Source organism: Fringilla coelebs, assembly GCF_963513975.1.
Source record: "Fringilla coelebs genome assembly, chromosome: 7".
In the NCBI taxonomy this organism is placed as follows: domain Eukaryota; kingdom Metazoa; phylum Chordata; class Aves; order Passeriformes; family Fringillidae; genus Fringilla; species Fringilla coelebs.
Window position 1 is genome coordinate 5649115 of NC_140035.1, and position 25604 is coordinate 5674718.

The following is a 25604-nucleotide window of genomic DNA, read 5'->3' on the forward strand; positions in this document are numbered from 1 at the left end:
TTTTCAGATTAGCTGTTTATTAGCATTATTACAAACATGGCTCTTCATCTTCCATTAAATGGCACTGCAGCCACATGAAGCCTGTGAGGAAGCACTTGGTTCACTAAATTACCCTGCAAATGTCAAACTGGCTCTCTGTTATTAGCTGTGTTTCTTACATCCTCTTTATTAGGATTTTGTGTCTTGAGGGTGTCCCGTGGCGTGCAGATTTTTTAAAATACAAACCAGTGTCATTTTTTGCTGTTTAAAAGAACATTTAATTAAACTGGATTCATTGCTTGTATGGGACAAGTGAAATGGAAACTAAATAGAAGGCATATGATTACGTGTTATTGAGCAGAGTGACTGCTCCAGAGACCAAATCCTTTTAACACAACATTAAACTAAACTTATTTCATGTGCACAGGTTGGCTCTGGCCTGCTAGGGCATCATATTTTGAGAGCAGCAGAATGGTTATGAGCATTAAACAGCTTTTAACAAAATGTGTGTTTCAGGCAAGAAACCCTTCTTAAGCTAGACTTAAATATGTTAATGAGAGAAATCCAACCTTCACATTGATTCTGGGTAACCTTTTAAAAATTACCATTTCTATAGTGTCAGATGCAAATGAGAAGATCAGCTTTGTTTATTATTTCACTAGCTGTAAATTAACAAGGGGCCCCGATGAGTGTAAAAATAAAATTGGAAGTATTTTTTGGGCTTGAGTCATTGGTCACATCATGGCTTTTTAATGTTCTTCAGGAAAACAAAAGCAATTAGAATTAGAACTCCACTACACAAGTTCCTATTCCCTGCTCCTTTTATGTTCACACTGTTGGTGCAATCAGATTTTTTAAGGTGTGCACTCACCAAATTTCCTTTCCAGGCATTCTGCTGGGTGTCCTGGCGCTCTCTTCCTGGGCATAAAGATGTCCAGTGACCAGAATAAACACCTAAAAATGGGAATTTAACCCCTCTGCTCAGCATTGCCCTGGCTGGGTGTGCACCCTCAGTGCTCCTGGCATGGCCCCAGGGCACCTTGCTGACCTGGGCAGCCTGGGCTCCTCCAGGGCTGGGGCTGCCAGGGCTGCCTCAGGGCATGGCCCTGGTGAATAAACAGAGCAATTCTTGCCTGTGCTTTAGGCCAGACCTCCCCCTACCTCTATCTAGGTCAGCAAAGGCCTTGGGAAGCACTGGGGAAAAAAAATAAAGGGAAGAGACCTTCCTATTTTTAGGTTGTTTTAATTGCTTTACATGCTTTTCATAACAGCTGAGAGGAAACTCTCCCCTGAGAGGGCCATTTCCCCTAACTCACCTGTTCTGGGAAGACCTGGAATTCTCAGCCTCTCCTGCACCACAGTCCAGCCACAGCATCAGCTTTGCTGCTCCTGGGGTTCCTTCCTTCCTCCCTCCCTCCCTCCCTCCCTTCCCCATCCATGCACTGTTCGTGGGAGCATCCTGCCCCTTATCCATGAGGAACTGAATTACAGCAAGAAAATGGGAAGAAATGAAGCAGTCTTGGAACACCAATGTGAGTGTGGTTGTCCAGAGGTTCAGCTTCCAACTGTTGGGCTTTGGAATGGGCTCTGTGACAGAGACCCTGTGCTTGTTTTTGTTTATTTGCCCAATCCCCCTTCGTGGCTGTGGCTCAGGGTGAGCTGTAGCTGTATAATCGAGTGCAGGGATGTAATTAGCACTGTTGGAAGGGCTGCTGTGGGCAGATGGGAGCTGAAAAGGCTGTGCCTGTGCTGAGACTGACTTGTATATGTGTTGGCCTGGGAGTCCAGAGCCATGTGTGATGGATGACCCTACACAGGGATAAGCTTTAGAACACCAAACCATGGCATCTGTGGCCCTTGCTTGTGCACAGGGCACTCGCAGCCTCTCCATAAATCATCCCACAATGAGGTTTCCCTCAGTAATCTGGGTTAACCTTTCCTGCTCTGTGGGTTAGCTGCTCAGCCTGAGGTTCACCTGAAGGTAAGAAACTCCAGATTTCTTTGGCCATTGCCCTTTGCCTTCCAGCACACCCCTGTTCCTTCCTCAGGGTGAGCGCTGTCTTCAGGCACAGCCTCAGAACCTCTGCAGAGTAGCCAGGACCTGTAGGACTCAGAAATACTTCAAAGTCTGTGCTGAAAACCCTGTCTCTGGCAGAGCACAAGATTTTAATTGTGCTTTTTTCCATCCTGTCTTTGTAGCCCCCCCAGACCATTACCTGGTGCAGCATTACAGCAGCCCTGAGTATTTATCTCACAGTTTGCCCTCTGCCCTGGCAGCACATCCATCTCAGCAGCACTTCACATCCTTCTGGAAAGATCCCTGTCCCAGTAATAGCTCCTGATGGAAATATTCTGTCAGCTGACTCTCAAGATATCTCAGATTTTTTTTACAGAAAGCTGTAATTTCAGGAACTCTTTGCACCCACTCTCATGTGGAAAAATCCAGGAGTGCCTGTTTTTTACACATGTACAGCAAAAAGCCTTTTATTCAGAATTTGTTTAGGAGCATTACACTAATGCACCACTGCCTGTGCCTTCCCTGGGATTAAATGCAGGATGCCAGAGCTCATGCTCCTGTGCAAGCAGTGGCCTGATGCTGGTCCTGGAAAAAGGGGTTTACTGTGTCAAATGGGTAACCCCTCTGTGTCACAGTGTCTTTTACAGTACCCCCAGGGATGGTTGTTACATGGGTTACAAGCAGCTCTAAATGGTTGGACTGTCATGATTATTTATTGAGTATTTCTCCAGCTGTGGTCACAGGTTCCCAGCAGGGACTCTCCTATGCATTTTTATGTACAGGACTAGAACTTGGGATAATTTACCTCGGTAATTTTGCACCTTTTTCAAGTCAGGGATGTCCTGCACAGGACCTGGTGATCCTCCTCAAAACACTTCTCATTCACTACATTCTTCTCTTCTCTTGAACCCAATTAAAAGTTTAACCTCTGTTCCTCTTCTAGAAGGAGTCCCAGAGGTCACCCAGCTGCCGTGGGTCAACTCCTCTTTCAGGATTTGTAGATCTGAGCAACAGCATCCATGGGACAACTGCTGTCAGCAAACTCATCTGTGATCACTGATCCAAATTTGGATCAAATCCTTACAGCCCTCTTCTCTAAGCAATGCTCTGTTCTTCACATTAAAACAAAAATTGTTATTTATACAACAGAGGCACCTAAAACACCCACCAAGATGGAGACTCAATTGTGCTAGGCACTGTAGAAAAAAGCAGTAATCCCCCAAAGAACTGTCTAACCAAGGGGCTGATATTTTACTTCTCCTGGGAAGACTGGTCTCAATAAATGTTTCAAATCTATTTCTACTAAAAATCTAAAGTTGTTGGGCTTTCCCTCCTTGCAGTTCTTGATACTAAACAGCTGTGTGTGACTTTGCAACTCCAGCCTCAGGTTGAAAACATGTGCAGGTCCTGCCAGGTACATCCATGGAGTGCTAAGCAGAAATTTCTGCCTGGATCAGGAAAATTATGAGCCAGGCATTGTCCCTCATTTAACACCCACCCCAGAGTGGAAATGTGATCACAACAGGTTCCACAGAGGGCAGCTATCCCAAACCCCTGCCAGGAAAGCATATTTCTGGCTGCCTGCTGCAGCCCTGTCTTTGTGGATGTGCCCAAAACCATGGCTTTTAGAGCAGTTTGAGTCCCAGGCGTGCCTGGGTGCACTTGGAAGCAGTTTGTTCTGAGCCAGTCATGTTCACTATCCTAATCTGACATGAAGCCTGATGGAAAAATCTGTGATCGATTATAGCAGCAGGACAAAGAGATATGAGAGGAAAGCAATGCAAAAGAACAGATATCAATCACTGCTCCCAACGAGCCTGCAGAAGGTGGCTGGTGCTGCTCCTGCATTTGAAGGCAGTGTAGCATATCTTTCTGCTGTTCTAGGTAAACACTCCCAGCTGCAGACTCTTTGTCTTACAGACAGACCGATTTGGTAAGAAAAGTGGATCTTGAAGTATGGATTTTGTTGGAAAGGGACAAAATAAACTATTGGTTTGTTACCTTGTAGCATGTAACGAGTGTTTGTAGCAGTTTCACAGCTGCTTAATGCTCTTCTTTTTAAGCTTCTGGGTGTTGAGGGGTTTTTCTTTAGATTTACACTTTCTAATTGATTGAATGTGAAATATATGATGGAACAAATTTGTATTGAAAAAGAAATAGCAGACACAATCAACAAACTTTAATGTTGAGTTAGCTTTTTTCTCGTTGCTGGACAAGATCATACTTCAAAGCAAATTAAAAATGTGAAGCCAAATCCTGATTGCAATGCAGGCAACAGAAATCTTCCTGTCAGCCTCAATAAAAGCAGGTGTAAGTTTTCAGTATTAGTCCAGTCCATCCAATTCACATGTCTTTCTGTCTTTATCTAATCTAATACATGGTGGTGAGATAAATTACAGAAGGGTATGATAAATTGCATTGCTATTCATTTTTGGCAAGATCACCTATACCCTGGCCACTAATTCATCTCCGCCAGGATCCACTGTAGCACACGGGATCCTTGAAACAGCCTCCAAATGCTGTCATTTCATTTTCTTTTAAGAAAACAAAGAGATTATATCTGCTGGCCAATAGCTTACTTACCCTCACCAAAATTAATGATACTCACTGTGACCTCTGTAAAATCGTGGTTATAAAAGTATCAAAATGTATTTATAGCATTAAGAGTCACAAAGATATTAGGTCCCTCTATGCTGCTTGAGAGGAAAACTATGATATGTTTTAGATTGAGGGATTTCAAAATGGGAAAGGATGACATGGTTTAGGGATTTCAAAGAGTGTTTAATTGTTTTCATTGGGTTTTGGTGTTCTTTGCACAGATAATACAAACAAAACACAAAACATTGGGTAAGAAATCTGCAATGCATTGTAATGATTTTTTTTTCTGGTAAATTTTTAGAGCTGTTTACCACTCCTGAACAAAGCACCATCCTGATTCACACCAGTGCCACACACTCACAGGGTACTCTGTTGGGTACCAATCACATTCATCTGTGAGTTCAAAGAGCAATTTGCTTCCCATTAAAGCAAAAAGGGGAGGCATCTTATTTCTCCTTACACCCATCAGATCCATCCCTGCCTTCCACACGAGCTCTGCTGGGCAGCACCAGGACACTCCTACTCAAAGCTGCTGCCAAGCCCATCCATGGCAGACACTTTCCCACCACCAGTGTGAGCTGCTGGACGTGCCAGGGCTTCACCCTGAGCCAACCCCACATCCCAGCCCAGTGTCCCACCACTCTCCTGCCAAGCAAGAGGGGAAGCTGATTACAGTTTTGGCTGGAGTGCCCGTGCCCCTGCTCAGTACCAGCCCAGGAGATTGCTTTCTGCTCCTCAGCATTTGACTGCCAACTTCCTCCTCCTCGCCCTGCCAGGAATCGCTGGGAAATGGTGCCGTGGATGATCCAACAGCTGCTGAATTTCACACAGGAGACCACTTACCACTGAGGTGCAGCAAAGTGATTTTGCACATCAAGATTTTAAAGAAATTTGGGGTACCGTGAGATGAAGGGCATTATCGATGTGAAAAGAAAATTATCGTATTTACTTCAGAATGTGTTATCCACACCTGCAAACAGTACTTAAAAACAGGGCATGATGTAAAAACCTGGCCTGGTGAGAGGTAAAATTTCCTTGATTATTTCAGGGAGATGAAGGCTCCATCCTGCACTGTTTAGGAGTTGTTCAGGCATAATGGCTACGTCCAGCTAATTGGATGCATTGCTATAGGCACTTGAGAAATGTGATAGACAGATGCATTCAGCTAGAGAGATATCCCTTGGTGAGGAGAGCTGAAGTCAATTAGGGAGTTAAATTGTGAAAGATTTGACCTGATGTCATTTATATCTCGAGTCATAATTAACACTTAAAGTTCAACTCTATAGCAATTTTCTTTTAATAACACTTAAAGCCTACACAGGGCTGAAAGAATTGCGCAGCCACGGTGAAGGATGGCTCGAGTGCATGCCTGGATTTCTGCGTTAGTAATTAATCCTCAAAACACCTTTGTGAGGCCTGTGGGGAGAATCATTTCTCTCCAGTTCCTCCTTTGAAGAGAAGCAGGGTTTACCCAGTGGCTCCCCAAAGTCTCTGGCACCTGCAGATAAGGACAGAAGCTCTTTCAGGTGCTGAACCAGCGAGCATTCAGCTCCGCCGAGCTCCCGTCTTTTTGTCTCGCTGAATTTTTTTTAATTTTACCACAATCTTTAGAAATATCACGGACAAATTACTTGTCAAATGGCCCGGGCTTTCCAATTAAAATCTGTGCAAATGCAGAACCTAAAAATCTGTCACAAACACAGCTTCTGCCTCCAAGGTTTTCACGTGGGTGAAATATGAATCTCACTGGGGGAAGAAACACTCTCTGAGAGTGAGACCTTGTGAGATGGGATTCAGCTCGCTGCAGATTCTTATGGTCAAGTTATAACTGCCCATAAAGAGGGGGAAAAATGGAAGTGCTGACAAAACTTTTAAACTACAACAGTGGAAATGGCGCCGCAATAATTTATAATCTACAGGCAGCTTTGGATTTATTATCACAATGACAAATGCACTGTCATTGTTAATAGGATATTTCCCAGCAAGGACTTCTTGTTATGCAAGCCAGGTTCACTATGTCATGCAGCATGATAGCAATAAAGTCTACAAGAATTTGTAATGAACTTCAATTACTAATAGATTATGGTTAATGGGAAATATGTGCAGTAAAGATATGGGTTTTTATATGCACCTTCTGGTACTCTACAAGGCAATGATTTATGCTACAATTTCTGTTAACATTCTCCAGTATGGAAAAAAAAAAAAAGCCTAAATTGGTGGAAAGCCACTCCATCCATAACAAATATTTAAGATAATTTTGCACATCATGTAAATGAAGATGTAAAATTAGATATTAATCCGTTTCATTTCGGCATTTGTATTTTTATTAAAAATGAAGACTTTGCCCTACTGTGTAATGACATTAAAAATCCTATCATGGGCTGCAAGCATGAATTACCCCGGTGCAGGAGCGGTGACAGCAGCCGAGCTGTGAGCGCATTTGCTCAATTTCCTGTAGTAATTAACGGAGCTCCGAGAATATTTTCCTGTGTCTGATTTAAAGGAACAGCCCTGAAGCTGCTCGGGCAGATGTGTTTGATGAGGAGGGACACGTGCACCAAGCCTGGGCCCTTTGGAGGGGGGCAGCCTTTTCCTGCCCCACTGTGGCTCCCCCCAAAGCTGTGCCTCGCTCCTGGACATCGGGCTCTTCCCTTCCCACGGGAATTCCTCCGGGAAACAATCACCTGACACAGCATCAGAGCCACAAGCTCTCCTTTACTTATCACACGGACACAGGCCCAGGTGTTTGCCTGCTGTTTCAAAAGACTCCCTCCTCTTCCTCCTCCTCCCTCCCTCCTCCCAGCTTTTTTTTCTCCTGTACCTGCATTAGAATGTTTATTCCAGGTTTATGCGCTCGTGAAATGAAAAGAAAAAGGAAAGTCTCCCAATTTAAAAACAAGCACTGCTCAGAGCCATCTTTGAGAAAAACAGAGATGCAATATTAAGGATTGCATTTACCCAGGGTCACGAGTCCTATCTCAAACATATATTTAGCCAGAAAGGGACACCAATGCATGAAGAGCTTTCAGGATCATTTCTGGCATATTTTAATTACAGGTGTCCTGAAGCCAAACTTGATCCAATCAGTACTGTGCTGGTTTAATACCACTGCTCTCAATGAACCACTGTAGAAAGCCCACAAATTAATTTTTTAGGGGTGCAAGCCAGGAAAATATAGAATTGGGGTTTGACCTTTTTACAAGGTTTTTAGTGAGAGCATAAAGGGAATGGCTTCAAACTGACAGAGGAGAGGTTTAGGTTAGAGAATAAGAAGAAATTCCATAGGGTGATGAGACCCTGGCACAGATTGCTGTGCAAACCCCAGTCCATGGACAAACTGTACTTCCCAGCCCTGCTGTGGAATAGCAGTGTCTCACTGCACAATTTCAGGTGATTCTCACATGAAAATGTGGCTCTCCACTCTATTAGGAAGCTGTTTGAGAGATTTACAAAATATCCTTTGGTTTTTATGGTAAAATGAGCATAAAATTGTGCTTCCCCACATTCATTTCCTTCAAAATAATACTCAAAGTACTTGCTTCTTGAAAATGTGTGAATGTGCTACAAATTTAAAATTAAAACCAATTTACCCCTTAAGGGTGCTCTGCTGATTCAGTTTTCCCCCAGCCCCTTAATACAAGCAGTTGCACGATACAAAATGGAGTTTACTGTATTTTCCCCCTCTCAGTTTTTAATGCAATTCTCCTCAGAAGCAAAACAGGGGAAGGAGCTCTCCGTGCATCCAAACTGAATATTTGTGTGTGTGTGTGTGGTCAAATACTCCTCTCTTCTCTCCAGGTCAGCTCTGCTGCTTCTCATCTTTCCAGCTCTCTCCCACATTTTTGAACCAAGCCTCCTCCAAAACTGCTGAAACCCCTTTTTCTCATTTCGTTGGTTTTTGGGTTTTTTTTCAGTCTGATAAACAATAAAACAGCAGGATATTCAAGGGCATCTCATTGCTGGGTTTTGTTGCTGGATTAGTGTTTTTTTGGTTTTTGTTCTGGCCTTTCTGTGGCTCCCTGAGATATCTCACCCCTGACAGGGTTGATGTGGCAATATTCAGCAGTCACCTGCTTTGCAAGCACCATTTAGAAAAGGTCACTGACAGCCCAAAAGAGCCACGAAAATAAATGTAACTTTAATTTGTTTGCCATTAGAAATGTGTGCAGCAATCTGTTCTAATGGGAGATTTGCTTTCATTCCTGCTCTGGCATGTGACCACAGCAGCTCACAGATACACTGAGGTCTTCTAATGCAGGAGCCTGTGCACAGAACTGGGTAAAGTGGTAATAAATTTTGTTCTGTCCAACAGAGGATTATCATGGAAATGTTCTAAAATCCACCTGAATTAACATTTGAGCACCAGGAGATGTTTGTGTTTCAAATAACTTGCCCTAAAATAAATATAAACAGCTATTACACCCAATATGATCTCTTGAAATCACTTCAAATGATTAATAATCTATATTGTATCAGAAATGTGTGTGCAAAAATAAAACATCATTCCTTGCAGCTAAAGTATTACCTAAAGTAAACCATTTCAACACTGAATCAAATTATTTCAATGGCAGAAATCACACCTGTCTCAGGGGATAAATTGAGTATTCAGGCTGTTAAATCCATTCAAGCGGCTCTATTGTATCCCACTATGTATTGTGCCTTGTAGAGAGAAAACAGTTCTGAAAACTATAAAATCATTTAGCAAAACAAATGCATCAACCACAACAGCCTCACATGGAGAAGAGGCTGAGGAGGTGAGACCCCCTTCTTGCTGAATACCTTGTATAGTGAATAGATTTATATATAAAATATAGATTTACCTGACACAATGCCATTGAAAATGAAAAAAAAAAAAAAAGCTACTGGAACCAGTCATTTTGGTATCAGAGTTTATTTTTACATTTTCCTTATTACAGGGCAAGGCTGGGACCAGAAGCATTGTGTGGTTAATTAAAAAACACAAAAAAAGCTCTGTGCCACTGCAGCAGCTGCTTCCTAACAAAGACTCTGCAGCAGGGCTCACCACTGCAATCCCCCTCTCCAGGACGTTTGTTACCAACCCTGTGCCTCAACCATCTTCCCTTGCTTCCCTCCTGTAGTGCCACACAACTTGTTCTGCAGATACACCATAAAGACACAGAGAGGGGAAGCAGTGCCATGGAATGGAGATGCCTGCAGAGGCAGGAGCAGGCAGACACAGGACATGCAGCTGTGAGGCCACCTCCAGTAGCTGCAGGTATGAGATCTGGAAGTCTCAAGCTCAAGAAATCCCATCAAAGATCCACCCAATGGCTGGTCATTCTGAGCCTGCACTCCTGCCAGCTGCACCAAGAAACTGCAATTTGCTTGTTTAGTCTGTCTGTAGAGAGTTTTTAAATTAAGATGGTGGAGCCACATGTAGCTCTGGATTATTCCTTAAAAATAATTATTCCTAAGGAATAATTCCCTAGGTTTCTGCAGTGCCTGAATGGGTGGCCTGAGTTATAGCTGATTACACAACATCTGTATGATAAAGCACAATTTACTGCCTAGTCAGTTGCACAGTCGTAGATTAGCGCAGAATTAATCAAGTATTAAAGCTCACTAATAAAAACAGATGTCAATACTGATTTCCTAACAAGCTCCAAAAGTTATTATCAGTGCTGAAGTAAATTAAGCCATTTATAAAAGATGAAAAAATGCGTTTCAGCTGTCAACAGTTTGTATCTCTTTGCTTTGGACCAAGAAGAAGAGCCTGACTCATGGCTCAATCACTATTACACCCAGGCTGTTATTGAAAAACACCTTCCCATCTCTGATTTCACTGCACCCAGGACTTCTCAGCTCCTCCATCACCTGATGCTTCAGCTCAGGAGGGGCAGTTTTAGCAAAGTCAAGTGTTTCTGTCAGGAAATCCAGCAAGAGCTCCCCATCTTTGTCCCCTTCAGTGAAGCAGCCGGTTATGTCCATGCGGGATGGGAGCTCGTAGAGCTGGTACTTCAGCCCAGCTGAATCCAGCATCCTGGGCAAATCAGCAGAGGAGACATAGGAGCAAAGATCCTCCAAAGGGAAGGAAGGCCCATACTTCTTCCACAGCGTTTCCCAGCCACTCTTTCCTGAGAGATAAACCACCAGAAAAACACCCAGAGTTAAGGAAAAACGCTGTTTGAAAGCAGTTTTGACTGTGATTTTTTAGCAGTTGTCCTCATTGCAAGTGGGATATTCCCAGGGCTGGGACATGTCCTGGGGCACGGTGGAGGTGGCTGTCCCCCTGCTTCTGTTCCTCAGGTTTGGGGGCTGCAGGAGTGGGTGGGCACCTATCCTGGAGCTCCAGCACCCTCCTTGAGCCTCCAGCTGAGGCCAGAGCAGTTCACGCTTGTGTACCTCTTCTCAGGAGACATTTTATAAACCAAACCAGCTGGGTAAGGAGAAAAGTCCCACATACCTCTTGACATCTTTATTTCCCCTCAGCCTGGATCTCTGATTTGGTATTTCTACTGTAAATCACTTTTAGAAGGATTACTCAGAATGACTGGACAGGATGAAAATAACTTTGAGCCTAACGAGCAGCTCTTGAAAGTTACAACAATAATTCTCCCTAGGCACTAAAACCAGTTACTTGTGGTTTTGCAGTTGCTTTATCTGCAAACAGTTATTTATAGTCAAATGAACAGTTTGGTGTTTAGAAGAGAGGCGACAATATTTTCTTTCACCCCGTGCAAACGGAACGCCGAGCGCTAATTGCAGGAAATGTGCTGGTGTCAGTGTGTGTGACTGGAGCCGAGCAATTATCCCCTACCTGAGCCCAGCCCTGCCGGGATGGCTCTGGGCAGGCTCAGCACACGGCTCTGCTTCTGTCTGCAAGGCACTGGCAGCAGAGCCACAGCCCCTGCACACCGGGACTGTCACCTCCACCCAGGGACCCCAGCCCTGCTCCCAGGCTGGCTTGGATCACCCTGATGTGTCTGCGCTGGGGATGACATTGCCTTTTGTGTGAAATGAGCTTTGTTCTGATGATCTTTCAGTAAATCCTTTTGCTCCAGCGCTCATGTTCATGGCACTTCTTCCTTCCCCTCTCTATTCCCTTGTTTTCCTCAAGGTTTTCCCCTTCTTTTCCTCCCTGCTGTTCTGAGTCCTGCTCCTCTCTCCCACTTTTTTGTTGCCCCCAGCAATTTCTGTTCCATCAGAAAACACAGTGTCATTTGGCCCAGAGAGGACTTCAAATACTTTTCATGAACTCAGAACTTTAATCATTTTAATTTTGAATAGGCACACATTCTTTTCTGCATTCACATTTTATGAATATCCAAAGGGACAGGTTAAGCAACTGGAAAAGAGTTTTAATTAACTACATCCAGGTAATCAGCAATAGCCTGATATTGTGATCTATTCTCCTTCAGCCAAAGAACATTAACAGTTTTTTTAAAATAATGTCAAATACAGATTTCTTGTTGTAAACTGCTTGAAAACACTTCAAACCATATTCATTTAGGGGAAAAAAAGTAGTTGAATAAATTCAGGTCAGAAGTGTAACTTTATAGTGGATCCTTCATGAACAAAATAAATGGAACTCCATCACATTTGCAGAAGTGGCCAAATTCAATGAGAAATTAAGCTTAAACCTGAGAACAAATAATGCTTAACATAGCTCTCAGAGTTGCTAGATGTGACTGTTTACACAGCTGAAATTTCCATAGCTTTTGAGGCAAATTAAAGGCTTTCTAGAGTCAAATTAGACTCCACCACTGCACTGTCTCTGGCATACCTTGCCCACAGTATTAAAAGGTTGTCGTTTACTCTGCTCCAACACTTTCCTGCTGGGTTGACCACAGAGCATCTCTGTGAGATCTGAAACAGCCTGAGAACGCTGTTTGGTACCCAAAATGGTGATATTAAGGAAATGGGCAGTTTGCAAAGAAAATGAACCATATGTGCTCCAACACCTGCTGTATGGCACTTCTGAGCCCCCGCAGCCGTTTGCTTAATGCCACGAGGCTCTGGGAGAGAGAAAATGCAGTGCCCAGCCTGGAAAGCCTTTCCCAGCACTCTCTCCTGTGAGTGAGAGCTGCAGGATGGAGCCTCTCCTCTGCAGGATCCCTGCTGCCACCCAGGCAGGCTGTAGGATGGGGAAGGGCAGTGAAGGATGTTCTGTGCCCATGACAAGGGGGTTTTGGCTCATAAATCCACGCAGACACAGACAGAGGGCAGGTTTTAGGGGATGCCTGCTCACCTCTGTGGCCTGTCCTACACACAGGAACCCCAAAGGTCCTCAGAGCCCTCTCCTGACTGAGCAGTGCTGCTGGAGCAGCTCTCACCTGACACCAGGATGATGAGGAGCTTTGCCTGTGATTCCAGGAGGCTGTGGAAATAGCGGACGGTTGCTGGGATATCTTTCACATAGTAGAGCATCTGGGAAAAGCAGAGATGCTTAGAGACACGCAGTGCCATCCTGGTGACTACCACAACACTGTTAAAAGGAACCAAACCAGGACAATCCTGGCAGAAAAGCAGGGACAAAGAGGCACCTGAGGAAGGGGTGGGCAGTGGATCCCACTGCAGGCTCAGGGCTGTCATGCCCTGCCTGCTCCCCGGCACTGCCAGGTCTGAGCTCTGTTATCACCAACCTGAGAGAAAGAGATTTGCCTTTCTTCAGTGGAGGCTTCGGTGAGCTTGGAAATACAAAGGCAATTTCATGGAGAGGACAAGGAGCTTTTGAAGACACCAGCTAAAATGTATTCTTAGCTGACTGCCACCCACAGCCTGGTTAATAGGACTACTGTGCTCAAAGCTGCTTTTCATTTTTGCAGTTCATTTATGCTAAAGCACTTCAAATTACTGGGAAGTAAACTCACCTTTCTTCCCCTACAAGTGGATAATGAGGTCACATACTTCATGCATACTTTTAACAGCTGAGTCTTTGGCAGCATTTACTTTGCAGAGACTCTTACCTGGATCATGTGAATGAAGTCCCATTTTTTAGTCTTCTTTTCTGCATTCATTCGACTTTCATATTCATTAGCTGTCTCCTTGTGCCAGGTAAACTTTATGTTCTCCAGGTTTGATGCCTGAGCCACAAGCTCTGAAACAGAGGAGAAGGCAGGACAGAGTTATCTCAATTGCAAATATGGGGCTGATTTCCACTCAGAGCTTTAATACATCCAAAAGCCCTATTCAGGTAGAGAGTTTTGGTACCAGTTTAACACAGCAGTGGAATATCTTAAACCTTGAGCCCACATGTGAGGAGAAGGCTGTAGAGGGCTTTAGAGGACAAAATCTTCAGAGAGTTGCTGTTCCCTCTGCTCCCTCATTTGGGCTCCTCTGGTAGAAAAAGGTAATTTCTTCCCCATGACTGGCTCAAGCTGAATTAAAAGATGTTGATTGGCATGAATTGTTATGAGGCCAGGAGCAGCACACTTCAGGGGGAATAGAAGGACTGATGGCCCCAGCACTTTTGTGGGGGACACACAAAACCCACATGGCTGAGCAGGAGTCAGGCCATGGGGCCCCAAACAAGGATGGAGCAAAGCAGGGATTTCTTGAGAAAAGAAGCACAATTAAAAGTCTGAGAAGGGCAGAAAAAGCAAAAGTGTTGTTCTAAATTTTTATAACTGGCAGGAGAGGGAAGGAGCTTTGTTCCAAAAGCAAGGACCCTTCTCTTGACATCAGTGGCTTCTGTGTTGAAATAATTTTTCAGAAGTTCTGACCAGCTGCTTCAGGCAAAAGGGATGACAGTGTTTTAAAGCAAAGAGCTTTAAGGAGTGACACATGGAGTGTCTTCAGATCTCAATACAACACACATCAGCAACTGAGGAAAACAGAAATTTGGAGAAGTGGATTCAAAGAATAAGTTACACCGAGGGCCTGGCTCATCACTGCATCCCTTTGTTTTTATGGGAGCAAAACTGAGAGGTGATTTCATAATGTAGGGAACACTAATGTCCATCTGCTGGCATATGGAGCTCCTCTCACTGTGCTGCTGCCTGGCACTCAGGATTGCTCCAGGCCAAAGCAGCCCTGATTCAGCTCCTGTGCTTCACTGGAGTTAGCATCAATTTAAAACTTACATGGCCCAAAGGCAGGCTGAGCCTTAGCTACAGAACACATGTTCAGAACAGCACAGCTTGCTAAGACCAGTGCCTTTACACCACTAATGACAATGTTCCTCCCTCTGGGCTCTGATTTGGACATGTCCCTGTCAGGCAGATGAGAAATGCTCCATCAGTGCTTATCTCCTCTCTTCTGTGCCTGGAAATGGGCCACCCCTTTCAGATGCTGCCACTGTTACTCTGTTAGCTCCCATTTATCAGCCACTGGCCCCAGCACTGGCAGCCCAGATTTAATTTGCTGCTCCAAGCTCAGGAGCAGCTCTTGTCCCCTCACCAATAATCTGGTCCAGTTTAATTGTGGGTGTGTTTGCAAGGTGGAGCTGGGAAGAAAACTGAATTGCTCTCCAGGCTGGGCCTTCAAAATCCAAATTCTAGGAAGTGCAAATTCCTTTTGGCATTATGGTAAATTTCTGCCTAAATATTCATCTGAATCCATTATGAAAAGTTTTCCTGCCTTTTCCCCCAGGTTCTTTTCCCAGCCAGAACTGGCTGTGTACCTGGTGGGTGCCATCAGAACTGGGCTGCCTGCAGCTGTGCCCTGGGGATGCAGCTCAGCCGTGGGGCCACCAGGGCATTCCACCAGGAGAGAGGGAAAGGCACAGCCTGCCCACCAGGCTTTGAGGAAAGCCTCCATCACCTGCCACAGCCTAAGAGAAACCCGAGTTTGTCATCACTGCACATCCCAGCAAGGAGCTTCTCTCGTGAGCTTGGCTTCTCCTTCCCATGGAGAAAACACAACTACTGAATCCTCAGAGGGGCAGATAATGTTTCTAATTCTCTACAGAAAATCTCAGGCCTCAGAAACCTAATTAATGGTAGCTACTGGGGACATGATTAATTACCAAATAAGAGAGTTTAAAGAGAGAAATTCAGATGAATATTTAATTTCTAGTTTAGCATAAGACTTAAAATAAGGACAACATTTTATATTTTCTTTAACTTTCTTCTGGAAAGAAACTCAGTGCAGTAGGATGGGACTGCCAGCTAATTGGTGGTAGATGGTGGGACCACTGGGAAGATTCAGAGCAAATCCAGTCCAGTGTAGCCCAGACAGGACAGAAATTCTTTGTTCCAGTGCCTTACAAACAGAGAAGATGCTGTGTTGCCCACCCCTCACCATTTCAGCCTGCAGGGATTTAAGAGCACTGGGGATTTTGCACAAGGCATCTTTTAAAAGATCAGGTCTGTGTTAAATTGAGAAAGATATAAAAAATTAGGTTTTTTCCTGGGAGCCTTGGGTGCTTCCAGTGATTCTGAGCTACCTCACTGCAGGGAGAAAGGGATTGTTATTTTTTTTTTCCCCTTTGACTTCCACAAGCTGATTCACACTGGGAATGCTTCATTTTTAAGGACTCCAGCAAGAGCAAGACTGGAGATTTACAGTGTGATTTCACAGCCCGGTATGTACTGTGGTTTGGAGCATTTCCACAGCAGACCCAGCTGATGAGGCTCATTCCTCGCTGTCACATCCATTCAGGATGGCTCTGGCCAGGTGAGCTCTGCTCAGGGCTGGGGTCACCTCCCTCAACACCACCTGGGGGTGGATCCTGGTGGGCTCTAATCCAGGGACAATCAAACAAACCCTGCCTTGCTGTTTAGTGCTCACTTTGTGGGGCGATTTGATCAAAGTGCCCTCATTAACACTCAACCCTCCTCGGAAAATGTTCCATTTTCCTTCATGAATGAAACCTTTGGGCTGGGGGAAGGAAGGAAAGAAGCTCTGAGCCCCAGAGCACAGGCAAGAGCCTCTCCCATCACTGCTGCTTTCCTCCCCGTGTTTTCTAATTCAAAGCCTGGTTACTAATTTAGTGCCCCACTGTGAGCTTTAGGTGTTTCTTGGAAACGATTTTTAAGATGTGAGAGAATCACCATGAGACACTGAAATTTTCCCTTTGATGCTAAGAAAGGATCCTGATTCAACACAAGTTGAAGTGGAGAAACTTTCTGAAATGCTGGGATTTCACTCCATTCCCATACACTCACCCATCACTTCCCACCTTGTTTAGCTTTTAAACTCTGTCTAGCCAAGCATTTGCCACTCAGAGAGCTTTGCAGTGTGAGACTAAGATTTTCCTCAGAGTGAACATTGTTGAGAAGCAATGATTGCAAAAAAGCATGAAATTTTGAATTTTTAAACTTTTAAGAGAGAGTTCTGACAAGAAGGCGTTTGAACATAGGATCATCCACCACTTTTAAACGCATGTAAAATAATTAATGCAAATTTAATTTATTTAATGTAAAAATACCTTTGTACTTGGAGATTTGGTCAGCACTTGGCTCTATCACATCGTTGTTGATGGTGACCCCAGGATATCTGGCTCGTATTTTTGAGAGGATCTGCAAGTCCATCTCACCTAAAGAAGCAGGAGACACAAAACAGAGAATGAAAACAAAGCTCAGGCAAAGGAAATCTCCACCCCCATCACACCCCCAGCCTGGCAGATTGATTTCTGCCATTTATGTATGGATGCACCACACAGGTCCAGGCAGCTGCTTTGCCTTCTCAGTGGGTTGTAACTGAAGATTGAGCTCTAGGATTTGAGAAAAATGTAAATATCAGTCCCAACTCTCTTCATTTCTCCCCTCTGACTGGCACCACCAGGGCCAGGGGAAAACCTGACAAGTTATGCTTGCCCTCCCTATTTCTGGACACGGTCTAACCTCGAGGGGGGGAGATCCTGCAGGACTCTCACAGTGCCAGCTCTCATGGCTCCAGCAAACTTGGCAGGATTTCTTAGGAGTCAGTAGGAGCATTTTTAGCCAGGCACCTCACTGGTTACAAGGTCATGTGGGGGAGAGAAAGGGAATATGTGTTTACACTGGGATCAGAGACAATACTCATATCTGTTTGTCTTCAGTGTCCTGTGACTTTTCCCAAAAGAATGATGAATGGAGCACATACCATTTGTGTTTAGCTAACCCTTGTTTTCAGAATACCCCAGAGATTCTTGTATTTCATGTTTTTGTTGAGGAAGAGTTCTCTCTAAACACTGCTCAGGCCAGCTATAATTATTTTATTGATGGATGTACCGGTAGATCCAAGATTTCAAACTTTAAAAATAGCTCCATCATTCCCAGCCATCTCACCCCATCTGCAGTGTAGGAAACTCAGGGGGATGGGATTTCTGACCGAGGCATGAGTCCAGGGACAATATCCAGCTGGCTTGCTCGACTTTCTCCAACCTCTGCTTATTGTGCTTGGATAGATTTTAGGTGGAAAAAATAACAGCAGAATAAATTAAGGTAAGAAAGAGTGAAACAGAGGGTAACTACAGCGAATAATAGATCCAGAGGTTGGGTTACAAGTAAATATCCAGCTTGGTCCTGGAAGATTTATTTGTGCTTGCACAAAACTCCATGTTATAAAATCCCCTACAAATGAACAAAGTTTTGCCCTGAATGGAAGGGCACCCTGCTGGCCAGACAGGCCCTTGCTGAGGGGCTGTGGGAGGAGGAGCTGCACAGCCTCTGCCCACCCTCATCATTCTCACAACCCTGGACTCCCACCACTTCAGCATTAGCTCCATCGTGCAGAATATTTGAGGAACAAAAGGAAAACACTGGGAACTAAATTGCTCATTAGAGCCCAGAGGATGTAACACACAGAGTGAGGAAGGGTTGCATTTTCTCAGACTTCCATGTCTGACTAAAAGCAACCAGCAACACCAACACCCACATGGCATCTCTGGAAGCACGTTCTTTGAGGGAGGAAATTGAGTTTTTGAGGCAGCAGAAATAGCTGCAGCTTTGCTGTCCCTGCAAGCCCTGCACTCTGTAATCTGCCGTGGTAAAATTTGGGAACATAAAATTTGAAATTAACTACTGCTATAGTTTGATTTTTGGTTGCTTTACCAACTTCCCATAAAATGATTAGTCCTTTGAAAAGGCTGTGCAGGTCCTGATTTAAAAAAAAAAAAAAAGAATTTTGTATTTCCATATGCAGATAGGTTAAAATATTCCCTTCCACTCTTGTGTGGCCAAATCACCCTTGTACTGCTTTTAACCAAAAACCCCACCCCTTTGATTCATAATTTAATCCTCTGCCTTAAATGTCTTCACTTTTAGCTCTTTTATATGCAAACAAGTGTCCCGAGGCATTTTACACTCAGATCGGTGGCAGCTTGCATTATCAACAATTTGGCAATTAGGCTACCCGAATTATTTAAACTCTCCAACACAATTACCTTTTAAAGGCGACCACTATGTTCGCCATTAAGTTTCTAATTAAACATTTTACGTAACGGGATAGTTTATAGCCCAGTTGCTCCTTTATAGCAGCGCTGATGACTTTTATGGTTTTTAAAGGTACAGAGTGCGGCGCGCTGGAGTGTGAACTTAATAAGGCAGCGGTGCTCGGGCGGCTGGAATGGGATGGGATCTAACGGGATGGGATGCTGCATTGATGGGTTCTTGTCTCCCGAGGTGGAAAAGCGCAGAGGAGATGCTTTTTCCCCCCGTGCCTCCTCCCTGCGAGCGCAGGGGCGGGAGGTCGGGGCGGCATCTCCATCACCGCCCTCCCGCAGCAGCCGGGATCGGCTGGAGGGGGTTTGGGGATCCGCTCCCTCCTGGCCTCACAGGGGCCGTGCTGAGAACAAACCAGAGAGGAGAAGGGCTTGGGTGATCTGGGGATTTTTGGATCACAAAGTGATGTACTGATTGATGGCAAGCTGGACTGCCTCTGGCCAGGGAGTGAAGTACCGCACTAAGTAAAGTGTTCCTGTTAAAAATCCCTCCCTTCCTTCCTTCCTTCCTTCCTTCCTTCCTTCCTTCCTTCCTTCCTTCCTTCCTTCCTTCCTTCCTTCCTTCCTTCCTTCCTTCCTTCCTTCCTTCCTTCCTTCCTTCCTTCCTTCCTTCCTTCCTTCCTTCCTTCCTTCCTTCCTTCCTTCCTTCCTTCCTTCCTTCCTTCCTTCCTTCCTTCCTTCCTTCCTTCCTTCCTTCCTTCCTTCCTTCCTTCCTTCCTTCCTTCCTTCCTTCCTTCCTTCCTTCCTTCCTTCCTTCCTTCCTTCCTTCCTTCCTTCCTTCCTTCCTTCCTTCCTTCCTTCCTTCCTTCCTTCCTTCCTTCCTTCCTTCCTTCCTTCCTTCCCTCCTTCCTTCCTTCCCTCCTTCCTTCCTTCCCTCCTTCCTTCCTTCCCTCCTTCCTTCCTTCCCTCCTTCCTTCCTTCCCTCCTTCCTTCCTTCCCTCCTTCCTTCCTTCCCTCCTTCCTTCCTTCCCTCCTTCCTTCCTTCCCTCCTTCCTTCCTTCCTTCCTTCCTTCCTTCCTTCCTTCCTTCCTTCCTTCCTTCCTTCCTTCCTTCCTTCCTTCCTTCCTTCCTTCCTTCCTTCCTTCCTTCCTTCCTTCCTTCCTTCCTTCCTTCCTTCCTTCCTTCCTTCCTTCCTTCCTTCCTTCCTTCCTTCCTTCCTTCCTTCCCTCCTTCCTTCCTTCCCTCCTTCCTTCCTTCCCTCCTTCCTTCCTTCCCTCCTTCCTTCCTTCCCTCCTTCCTTCCTTCCCTCCTTCCTTCCTTCCTTCCTTCCTTCCTTCCTTCCTTCCTTCCTTCCTTCCTTCCTTCCTTCCTTCCTTCCTTCCTTCCTTCCTTCCTTCCTTCCTTCCTTCCTTCCTTCCTTCCTTCCTTCCTTCCTTCCTTCCTTCCTTCCTTCCTTCCTTCCTTCCTTCCTTCCTTCCTTCCTTCCTTCCTTCCTTCCTTCCTTCCTTCCTTCCTTCCTTCCTTCCTTCCCTCCTTCCTTCCCTCCTTCCCTCCTTCCCTCCTTCCCTCCTTCCTTAATGGTTTCCTTTGGAGAGCAGTGTTCCTGCTCTGTCACACTGTCTGTTTTACAGCTAATGCCCACCATTTACACACAATTACTTCATGGAGGAGAGATTGACAAAACTGAGGTTAGTGTTTGGTGATGGTATGATTGCAGCATTTAAACTAAATTAACTGTTCATATAAAATTTAAGTGTGGTGACTTAATGGGCAGAGAAGGAAACATAGGTTTTAATTATGGGGGCACTTAACCAAGAATTTAATGAAAAGAAGCCACTTGATCTTACTGGCATTGTTTTTCCACTCAGTGAATGTCAGATAAAAGACTTCTTATTTGTGATTTCTTCTGGAGCTCATGCTCAGCCCCAGTGTTTTGGGGGGCAGTAGCTCCAGGAGAAGCTTGTACACTGATGGTGGTCAGCAAACACAGCCAAAGCAGAGCTCAGCCACGGCTCTTACACAGCAGTGATGAGAGTTATCACCTCAATAGAGCTACAGGGGAGAATATTGTAATGCAGGTTAAAATGCTATACTCTGAGGAATCTAAGACATTATTTTGTTTGGGGTTTGGGTGGGGGGTTTTGCTGCTTTTGTTTTGCTTTGTCTTGTTTTGTTTTTGTACAGAAACCCCGTGGAGCAGTTAAAGCTTCTCTCTGCCTTTGAGGAGTGATGGTGTAGAAGGAGAGGTTTTTGTGGAGGACACAGAGGAATCAGAGTGGGGAGGCACAAGCTGTTTTCAGATGATGTGGTCACACACCAACTAACACCACCTGTCCCCTAGAGCTGACTTATCAAGAAAAGACTTATTTCCCTCTCTGCTCCTTTTGCAATTTTTAGTCCTCTAATCTTAAGGAAAAAAAAAAAGGAAAAAACATTTCAATATTGAAGTCCATACATACCTGCTCCACCACCAACACTTAGAACATTGATTGTAGACTTCCCATTTCCAATACTGAAAAACATTATTTTTACATTTTAGGAGAGCTGCCCAGTAGAGAGGGTTCCATGCATGATGTGAGTGAGACACTGGGGATCCCAGCAAGACTAAAATTTGCAGTGCAAAACCCAAATGTAATGTGTGTGTACACAGGCATGCAGGAGGGATCAGATTCAGAACTCTTCCCCTTTGGACATTCATGATTTCCAATTATTTTGGCAATTTGTAGAGGTGGCATTTTGCTTTTATTATGAGGAAATACAAGCAGAAGCAAGCACAGGCCTTTTCTGTGTCTGTGCTCTGAGGAACAGAGCCCTCCAGGTCTGGACCAGCAGCTTAAAAATTATTTGTAGAACTTTTGCATGATGCAAAATGGGGAGGGAGAGGGGAGAGTGCAAAGCTCCTAAAATCCCTTTGTGAGGCCATGAAGCCCTGGGAAGAGCCCCCCAGAGCCAGGATTTGATGCTGGCTGCCTGCTCCCAAGCCAGCCTGCAAAGTGAGGTGTCCAGCAAAGGACACACACTGGCAGGCAAAGCAGGAGCATGATCCAGCCATCCTAGAGAAACACTAAATATCACCTTAAAAGCTTGCTTTTAAAAGCTGCTTTCCATCAAGTTTGATGCTAGAATGTAATGTCTGTTGCAGCATTTCAGAGCTGATTCAGGGCCAGCTGCATTTGTGTGCAAGGAAACAATGCAGCCTCATCCCCTTGCTAGGCAGCCTCCATCCCGGAGAGCCCCATCCAGAGCCAGTGTGCAAGTGGAGCCTCCAGCCAACAGACAGGGCAGGGAGCAGCAATCTGCCTCTCCCAGGCGGCCCCCCAAGCTGGGGTTACCTGGCTATGAGGTCAGGCAGGTGCCTCTCCACGAACTCCTGCATGCTCTGGTGCTCCGTGGACTTCTCCAGGAAGACGCGGAACGACTGGACGTATCTGTCGAGGTCTGCCAGCAAACTCCTCATGGGTGAAGCCATGCTGGGAGGCTGCAGGAGGGGACAGGCTGCTCCCTGCAGCTCTGCTCTCAGGGCTAGAGAAGGAATGAAAAGTGCTGGAGGGGAAAATCCAGCCTGCACCTGGACTTTGCTCCACGTGCCCGGCCCTGCCACTGCCTGGGAGCGTTACACAACCTTGCAATAGAAACGGCAAATGGGGTCCAAGCAGCAATGGGTAATTTATCAACTTTAATCTGTGCAGAGCAAGTGCCAGCATTTTTTACTCTGCTGACACAGGACTCTGTTTAAACACAGTAAAAGGGTCTTTAGATGGTTCTTAAATACAAAAAAAAAAAAAAAAAATCCTCTCTTTCTCTCTTTTGTGAAGGCATGGAGAGGCTCCAAAGGCTGGGTCTGGATTTGAAGAAAGTGCAACACTCATCTCCAGAGACGCTGGCAGATGTCTCTATCTGTTTTTTTAATCTTTTGATTGTTCTTAAATGGAATGCTGATGGTGGGGTGAAAACAATAAAAACCTTATAAATGCACTTTATTTTTCCAGTTCTTCTGAAGATAATGGTACAATTCCCATGGGTTAAGTAGCTAATTCACCAAAGCCACGTGAGTTACTGGAATAGATGTGCTAAACCAGGCTCACAGGCAATCAGGAGTGGGGAAAGCAAAGCATGTTACCAGGGAAGTGTCAGACTGCACCTTAAAAACTGCACAAAGATGTCTTTACCCTCTCTTAAACTGCAGTTTAAGTTCATCACATCTTGAAGGAGAAGGGGGAACCCTCTCCCTCCTCAGGGGCCCCATGCTGAAGGATGCACTGCATTTCCTTGGTGTCTCTTACCATCCCCTCTGGCTTTCCTGCAGAGGTTACATCCCAGCCACCTCTTGCTATTTTTACAGTTCCCTTTGGACTCTCTCCAGCCAAATCCCATTGGTGCTGAAGTGCAGCACACAACCCTCCTAGCTGTTGCTTTTCCTGGCTCCCAGCACAGCCAGGATGATTTCCCTGGCTCCACTGAGACCCTGCACCCGCTGCCTTCACTCACCAGCATGACTGGAATCAAATCACACGCTTTTCCCAGACTGCTCCTCTGGTCCCTTTGAATTATAAATCTGGCCTCTGTTGTGCTCCAGTCCCTCCCAGCTGCACAGCAAATAACACAAAATATCTCGTCCCTCCTTCAAACCATAAACAGAAACAACAGCAACAGGCTTGGGTCCATATTGGCCATTGTCTCCCTTTCTGGCAGTGAACTTCTGACAAATTTTCTGACTGTGCAACCAGTTTTCCACTCACATGATACCTGTCTCATCAAGGCCACATCTTCCTCACTTGTTTATGAGAATGTCCTACACAATGGTGGCATCTCCTCCCCTGAACACCAGCAGAAAGATGGGCTTGGAACAATTTCTTCCTTCCTGATAGATCCACATTGCCTGACCATCCTCTTATTCTCTTTCTGCTGCAGGGAGAACTATTTCTAGGAACTATTTCTAGGGACAGCCATCATGCTGAGCAGCTGCCCACATCCCTCTCCTGCCCCCTTTCCACTGACATTTGGAAATTTGCCCATTTTTCTTCTCTGCCTGTGACAAAGGTAACATCCAAGCCGTGACACATTTTGGTTTTACAGCCCATGGGCCAAATCTCCTCAGATCCCAAAGGCTCCTGCAGGAAGGGGCTGGTGAAACTTGGTGACAATTCACCTCCTCCAGCCACTGCTGCTACCAGAGCCATTGGCAATGGCTGAGAATTCATAATCAATTAGCAATGGCTGATAATTGCTCTCTTTGTGGCAGTCCCAAAGACCAGTGGTGACCTCTGGAGCAGGTCCCAAGGTTGATTTTCCAGCCATAGAGCCTCCAAGGCAGACTGGCTTTGGTACACTTCCTGCTCCCCACCTTCTCAGACAGCAAGGATACTTTCAAGTGAAAAAATAGCAAAACTGAGCATTTTAAAGAGCACTAATGAAAAACAAGCTGGTACAACACTGGTAACAGGTAGATGGGACAGCTTTAAAAACTTTGTCAGCCTCTGACTGACAACCCCTCCTTGACCCAGATGAGCAGCACTCAAACACCCAACAACATCTGAATTAGCTGGGGAATCCAAGTGGGAATTTTTCCAGAGATAGCAAGGAAGGAAACTCCTGGATGTACCTTGGATGAGAATCACTCATTGCTAACCCACCCTGAAAACACAATTGTGTATTTTGTGTTTACCCATTCCTTTGCTATGCCTGACTCCTCGCTTTTTATTTTAAGTGCATAAGGAAGCTTTGCTGTTTGCTGCTAATATATTTTTACTACCTTCAATCTTGAAAAAAAAGTTTTGCAGTTTATAAGAGGAGATTCAGATAATTGACCCTTTTCCCTGTTCCTCCCTCTACTTCCCATGATTTAATTTGCCAACATCCACAACTCAGCAGTCTCTAATGAGCAGCCGAGATCCATGTTGGGCGCAGTTCAAGGAATTTCTTGTTTCTTTCATTACACTTTTGGCTGTTGGAATTTGCCCCATTTATTTCATTCTGTGGTTTTTTTACTGTTTGAATTGAGGCCAGTTAACTTTAAAAATTAGTAAAGAGAAGGAAGGAAAGGACTGTTTTCTGAATCAGGCTGATAGAAACTTGTAAGGTCAGTGATAATCGAAACATATTCGTGCCTCCCTAGAAAGACAGAGGAGCTTTGAAAGCGGACACTGTTTATGCCGCAGTTACCTGATCCGCCCCTGCTTTGCGCCGGCAGAGTGAAACCTGCTTTAAACTCGCCATAAAACCCTTTAAGCCCTCCCGGTGAAAGCAGCAAACCGAGTGATCGGGGCACTTTGGGTTTACCAGCGCGGGATTCCGTGTGCCAGCGGCAGCGGGATCCCGCTCGGACGGGATGCGCTCCCTCGCCGCTGCCTGCCGGGCGGCCAGGCTTACCTGGGGGGCTCTGCGCCCCTCGGGGCTGTGCCAGGGATGCTGTGAGCTCCGGGGGCGTGCTCCCAGCCGGTCCCCTCCCGGTCCTGCCACCTTTCCGCCCAGCCACCTTCCCGTCCAGGCGCCTCCTCCCAGCCCCATCCCATCCCTGCCGTCCCACCCCCGCGGCCGCGTCACGGGAGAGGTTTTGCTGCGGAGGATGGAGCAGGCAGAGTTAGACCCTCATATGGCAGCAGCTGCTGAGGATGAAGCAGAGTTAGACCCTCATATGGCAGCAGCTGCCCGGAGAGGCAGGGGGCAGCTCCAGCCCTGCCACATCCATGTCCCCTCTCCATGTGTTCCCCACCAGTTCTCTCCCCCAGGACACACCTGGCACGG

At 45.5% G+C, this 25604-nt stretch overlaps 1 protein-coding gene across 1 annotated transcript; it reads right to left on the minus strand.

The window, feature by feature from the left end:
* Positions 1–9469: 9469 nt before the first annotated feature.
* On the minus strand, positions 9470–25363 carry LOC311155986 (histamine N-methyltransferase-like). Its single transcript, XM_084209550.1, has 7 exons — positions 25230–25363; positions 22193–22382; positions 21320–21372; positions 16926–17033; positions 13522–13652; positions 12889–12982; positions 9470–10689 (listed from the first exon to the last, which is right to left on the minus strand). The coding sequence occupies exons 2-7, from the start codon at positions 22327–22329 to the stop codon at positions 10334–10336; spliced, it is 879 nt and encodes a 292-aa protein (XP_084065676.1). The 5' UTR covers positions 22330–22382; positions 25230–25363; the 3' UTR covers positions 9470–10333.
* Positions 25364–25604: the final 241 nt, after the last annotated feature.

What these genes read in the sequence shown, in the direction of transcription:
- LOC311155986 (XM_084209550.1), bottom strand. Translation starts at nt 22,329, where the DNA reads ATGGCTTCACCCATGAGGAGTTTGCTGGCAGACCTCGACAGATACGTC. An exon ending in ACTTCATTCACATGATCCAG is followed by an intron (nt 12,983 to 13,521) that starts GTAAGAGTCTCT and finishes TGCTTTTCCCAG; the next exon opens with ATGCTCTACTATGTGAAAGA. An exon ending in CCTCATCATCCTGGTGTCAG is followed by an intron (nt 10,690 to 12,888) that starts GTGAGAGCTGCT and finishes TTTATCTCTCAG; the next exon opens with GAAAGAGTGGCTGGGAAACG.